This window comes from Sinocyclocheilus rhinocerous, unplaced genomic scaffold, assembly GCF_001515625.1.
Source record: "Sinocyclocheilus rhinocerous isolate Xijiao unplaced genomic scaffold, SAMN03320098_v1.1 scaffold147, whole genome shotgun sequence".
NCBI classification, from domain to species: Eukaryota; Metazoa; Chordata; class Actinopteri; order Cypriniformes; family Cyprinidae; genus Sinocyclocheilus; species Sinocyclocheilus rhinocerous.
In genome coordinates this window covers 1,689,953-1,695,651 of record NW_015651498.1, presented here as the reverse complement: position 1 = coordinate 1,695,651, position 5,699 = coordinate 1,689,953, and the positions used below count along the sequence as shown (strand labels likewise).

At 40.0% G+C, this 5,699-nt stretch overlaps 1 protein-coding gene across 2 annotated transcripts in view; it reads right to left on the bottom strand.

The window, feature by feature from the left end:
- Nucleotides 1-2,432: 2,432 nt before the first annotated feature.
- Nucleotides 2,433-5,699, bottom strand: part of LOC107713002 (inhibin beta B chain-like) — a 14,774-nt gene continuing 11,507 nt past the window's right edge. The window contains exons 2-3 of one of the 2 annotated variants that reach the window (XM_016518425.1): nt 4,655-5,448; nt 2,433-3,183 (exon numbers count right to left, since the gene is read on the bottom strand). In XM_016518425.1, the coding sequence (XP_016373911.1) occupies nt 4,673-5,448 (776 nt within the window). In that variant the 3' untranslated portion in view covers nt 2,433-3,183; nt 4,655-4,672. Of the gene's footprint in view, nt 3,184-4,456; nt 5,449-5,699 lie in introns of those variants that run through there. The other variant, XM_016518423.1, reaches the window with a different exon arrangement.

Here is a 5,699-nt window from a genome sequence, read left to right as displayed (position 1 = left end):
ATTTGGTATGGTCTATGAGTTTGGTTTTGCTCTCACATGATCTTTTCAACACTGTTTCTCTTTTTGTGTTTGAGCTGAGAGATGCTGGAAATAAACTCTGCAAGCCTGTAAAATAAAGTTCAGCTCAGCCTTTGGAGTAAAACAAGCATCGCATTAGAGTCCAAATATTAAAGCCGCTGTGTTGTTTTGTACGAGCGCTGGAACAGGATTGATAATAATCAGAAATGTTTCTTGAGCAGCAAATCAGCATATTAGAATGATTTCTGAAGATCATGTGACACTGAAGACTGGAGTAATGATGCTGAAAATTCAGCTTTGATCACAGAAATAAATTACATTGTACTATATATTCACATAGAAAACAGTTATTTTAAATTGTAATAATATTTTACAATTTTTAACATGTTTTTGATCAAATAAATGCAGCCTTGGTGAGCAGAAGAGACTTCTTTCAAAAAGATGGAAAAAATACTGTAATTATTCCAAACTTTTGACTGGTGCATATTCATAATTCTGTGTTTAGTTGATTATAATGTCCAGACTCAGGCTTTCTCAGCTCTGATCTGTTGTCTAAATGTGTATCACATGTGCATTTCCCTCTGGTTCCTCAGAGTAAAACTCAGTAATGTGTGACTGAGAGGTTGTGTGTCTTTGCAAAACATGTAATTTGGCTCCTGCTGACAAACACACACGACAGACACACTAATGTGCACGTATGCTGTAATTGCAGTGGTGATGGATCTGGGATGTTCTGAGCTATAAAGTGACATAGACAGTGGCGTTCAGTGTGGGCTCGAGTAGAAAATCTGTCACGACTTGTGGAAAAGACAGTTTGTAATTTACTTCCTTAAGTTTGACCCAAAAAAAAAACAAGAAAACGCAACAAAATAGTCCATACGACTTGTGCACTATATTGCAACTCGCAAAATATGGTGTCAGTAGTGCAGTTGTGACGTCAGTGACAACAAACATTGGCTCTCGTGAGTCTCACAAACAAACAGCATTGATGTCAGACCTGACACAACCCAGATTTGAGATTAGCAGCTGACTGGACGATTTTCAGCTGATTTTACAACCTCATAAGACTTGAGAAGACTTCGTGCACAAGTACTTATTTTTATGATGCTTTTATGTTGTTGTTGCTGTTGTTTTCTCCTAATTGGAACTTGAGGATCTGGAAAAGGTGGAAAAATTATTTTGCACTGTGTATTCATAATGTACAAAATTATGTATTTTGTCTTTTCATAAATAATTGTAACCAAAGTTTAAATGATTTATAATATTTGCAATTTTATCGGAAATAAGTATGTGAAGTGTGTGCCTCTTTTTTAACTAAATTACTTAATTCAGATGAAATGCAATAACAAATGCTGTCATGTTATCTTGCAGCCTGGTGTTTGGGAACACAATCGTTTGAAACCGTTCTGGGATGTAATTATACCAAATCATTTTTGATGACAGACTTTGGTTCAGGCATTTCAGAATGACTAAAACAATATTTCAGATTGTGTGCAATGCTGGTTAGTCCAGTTACCCAATCACATGATTGCTGAGGCAAAGGCACAAGGTTATTTGTTGCATCCAGGAACTTGTTCAGTAAGTGTGTATCCATTGTAGTTTCTTGACTAATAAAAAATCATCCACTTCAATTGTGCATTTTTTAATGCGCATTTTAAGGTTTTATGCACATCTTGCCATTTCCATCCAGTGTTTTTCATGCAATATCCCAAAATTTGCATAAAATAAGTAGATGCAAACATGGCTACTACACTCTAAAAAATGCTGGGTTAAATATAACCCAGCGCTGGGTTATATTTAACCCAGCATTTTTTAGAGTGTATAATACAGTATTTTTTAAGAAATACTGACACAACAGTTCATGCATTCCCTGGGAATCGAACCCATGACTATGGCACTAGTAACACCAAGGTCCTTGGTTTGATTCTCAGAAAATGTGTGGAAATTTTGAATATTGCATAAAACATTTGCGAATGAAGCACCGTTTCCATCCCATGTGTTCAAGAGAAAAAAATCTAACACAGCAGCTCATGCATTTCCTGGGAATCAAACCCACAAACGTGGCGCTAGCACCACCAACGTCATGGGTTCGATTCCCAGAAAAAGCATGAACGGATAAAGTGCATACCTTGAATGCAATGTATAAAAGCATCTGCCAAATGCATAAACATGAACACAAAAGTAACACAAGTCGATCTTGATGCAGAATAAGAAATTTATTTCATAACAGTTACAAAGAACAAAATAAGCATTTTTATCTTACATAAGCTGTACAGAGATGGCATGTATTTGACTCTAAATGATCCCGGAATAGATGCTAAAAATATTAAATAGAAAAATGGAGAAAAAATAATAATTAAAGATGATGGAAAAATATGAAATATTCCATTTATGTACTGTACAAAACAACAACTTGAAAATTTAATTCATTCTATTGTACCCTGATACATCGTTTAGGCCTCTTGCGCATTTAAAAAGTATTTTACAAAATAATCCGATGGCCTCGCCATCTTACAATAGCTAAAATCTTGGCCTCTTTGGTTCCATAATTCGGTATAATACATTTGAACAGAATTCAGTTGCTTCTATAAAAATAACTTTTCTTTTTTTTTTTTCAATGGCAGGTTTTTTCTTTACTAATAATGCAACTTCAGTGCAAACATTGTAACAACCATCCTCTCAGAGTAGGAAGCGAAAGTTTACATTTCAAGTATTGAAAGCGGTTCATAACAAGTGGGTCATCCGGTGTAGGTCACTACTATACATTGCATAGCTTGTGCGGCACTTATTTCAGAGGAATCGTGAACGAAGCGTGCCACTTGGTACCTTCGAAGGCATTTTTAAGCGTGCAAGTGCTTTATATTGTGCATTTACGGTATTTTTTGCACCATGACGTAACTGAAGAGTTTGGCAACTCATGAGATCACTGGAGTCACTTGTGTTTCAAAAGCGTGTCTTCGGCTTGTTGCATGAATAATCACAACCGAGACATGACAAGACAAGCCTTGTGATTTATGAATGGACCTCATGTCTGTTTAGAAACCCAAGGATTGTTGTAGCTCTTTGCAGATGTTTGTTGAAGACGGATGCTCTCGAATGGATTGGCTGTCACTCAATGGACTCGATGTGGGAAGTGCTGGCGTTGCTTTGAGAAGATGGTCAGTGCTTTTCGGGAAAGTACACAGATATAAAAAGTCTTTTGAGAGGATCACCTCTCCTCTTTCTATTTTTAAAGAGAAGAACCAAACTACACTCTTAAAAATAAAGGTTTCAAAGGGGGTTTTCTTAGCGATGCCATTAAAGAACCATTTTTGGTTCCCCTAAAAATCTTTCACTCAACAGTTTTTAAAGGGATAGTTCACCCAAAAATGAAAATGTGCTGTTCATTTACTCACCCTCAGGCCATCCTAGATCGTGCTCCTTGGTGATTCATACAGTGGAGATCAGCGGCTGCCCAATTTTGAGAGTGAAAAAATAATATCGAGGAACTCAAAATTAATCCCCATGGCTCCTGACGATATATTGAGGTCTTATGAAGTGAAACGATCGATCTGTGCAAGAAACTGAACATTATTACAACATTATTACCTGTGATCCAGAGCCTCAGGCAAACGGTCCGGAGTGATGTCAGGTTCATGAACAAATCATTCTTTTGAACCGGTTCTTTTTGGTGAACTTGTTGAACTAGTTCACCAAATCGGACTGAAGCGTCTAAAACAGTTCGTGGCTCGAGCAGCACAGATCTACAAGTTACTCAATCAAAACTCACTTTCAGACGCCTGACAGTCACTGCCACCTGAAATGAGCCAAAATAGCAGCGTATCTGATCCGATGATGAATGAATCATTCAGCGCTTCAGTTCCTCCAATAGACACTGAACTGAGGAAACAGTTCGACTCGGACCGAAGACCGATGAGCCGCTGATATGCGCATGCATGAACTGAACACTTGAATGAAGGGGTGAAATGAACGTTCTTATGGTTTCTCATTGTAAAAAGGTGAGCTGATGAAGATTCATACTTCTCTGTTTGCCTGAGGCTCTGGATCACAGGTAATAATGTTGTAAATAATGTTCAGTTTCTTGCACAGACCGATCGTTTCGCTTCATAAGACCTCAATATATCGTCAGGAGTCATGGGTATTGGTTTTGTTTTGCCTGTATATGCTTTTTTAATTCTCCAAAATGTGCATCTGCTTACATGCATTTTATGAATCACCAAGGAGAACGGTTTCAGCTAAAAATCTTCGTTACTGTTCTGCTGAAGAAAAAGAAGTTACCTAGGTCTTGGATGGCCGGAGGCTGAGTAAATTAACAGCATTTCATTTTTGGGTGAACTGTCCCTTCAAAAGAACCATGTTTTTCTTAGTGTGAAGAACATTTTAATAATCTAAAGAACTTTTTTGTCTAATGGATGATCTTCATGGTAGCCAATAAAGAACCTTTGTTTTTAAGAGTGTAGATATAGATAAAAGCAATCCCATCCCTTTGACGTGACAGTATCGTACAAACCTGTAGACTGGAACTAAATCGCTCAATGATTAAAGAACATAAATATACGTACAAAGATGCGTGGAAGAGCTGGGGTGTGCGTGTGGATCTGTGAGCACGGATAAGCCTTAAATATTAGTTTCTTACTATGATATTTTGGAAGTCTCAAGCGCAGCCGCACTCCTCGACGATCATGTTGGGCACGTCCCGTTTCACGATGTTGTATTCGTCGTCGAAGTACAGCATGGACATGGTGCTGAGTTTGGTTGGGATGCAGCAGGAGTTCATGGATCCCGGACTCATTCCTCGCATGCGGTATTGGTTCACGACGGCCGTGTGGAAAGACGAAGCCGATCCGGGAACCCCGGCCATGTACGCCGGACAGTTCCCTTCACAATAATTCCCAAAGTACCCTGACGGGGCGATGATCCAGTCATTCCAGCCGATGAGGCGGAAGTCGATGTAAAACTGTTGGCGGCAACACAAGCTGCTGCTGCCGTCGCATTCAAGGCCTCGTTTGTGGATGCGGTGTTTGTTGTTGGCCGCTCGCGCTTGGACCACAAGGAAAGGATGGTGGGATTCGTCGGCCGTGTTCACCAAAACAGGCATGACGCCCATCTTTTCACACACTTCGCACCGTACGTCCAGGTTCTGCCGGCGATCGCCTTTGGCGAAAACCATTTGCACGGTGTCCGTCAACGGAAAAGTGTGCCATCCGCTGCGTTTGAGATCCACGCGCTTCTCCACCAAGTTCCACTTGTTCCCGAGTCCCGGTTCCTGCGAGTAAACCTTCACTGTGACCTTCCTCCTCGAGCCTTTCTCCAAAACATTAGGCAGAAGCTTGAAGTACAACCACAGGCTGGCCTGGGACACGTATAGGTTCTGGTTGCCCTCGTTGGAGATCATGAAAAACAGGCTGGTTTTGGAGGTCGGCGACTCGTCTGTGGGATCAAGAAAAGAGAGAAAAGATCAGCTCAGTGCATTTCATCGGCTGTTGCTCAGCTGACTTGGGCGATATGCTCCCCATGAACCTGGGCCCTCATTTATCAACAGTGCGTAGAAAAGGTTCTATATTTTGTCCTACGAATTAAATTTAGAATGTGCGTAAGTACAAGAAAATCCGTATTTATCAAACGTGCGCACGCAGTTCTTACGCACATGAGTAAGCAATCATTGTTGATAAATCCCACAT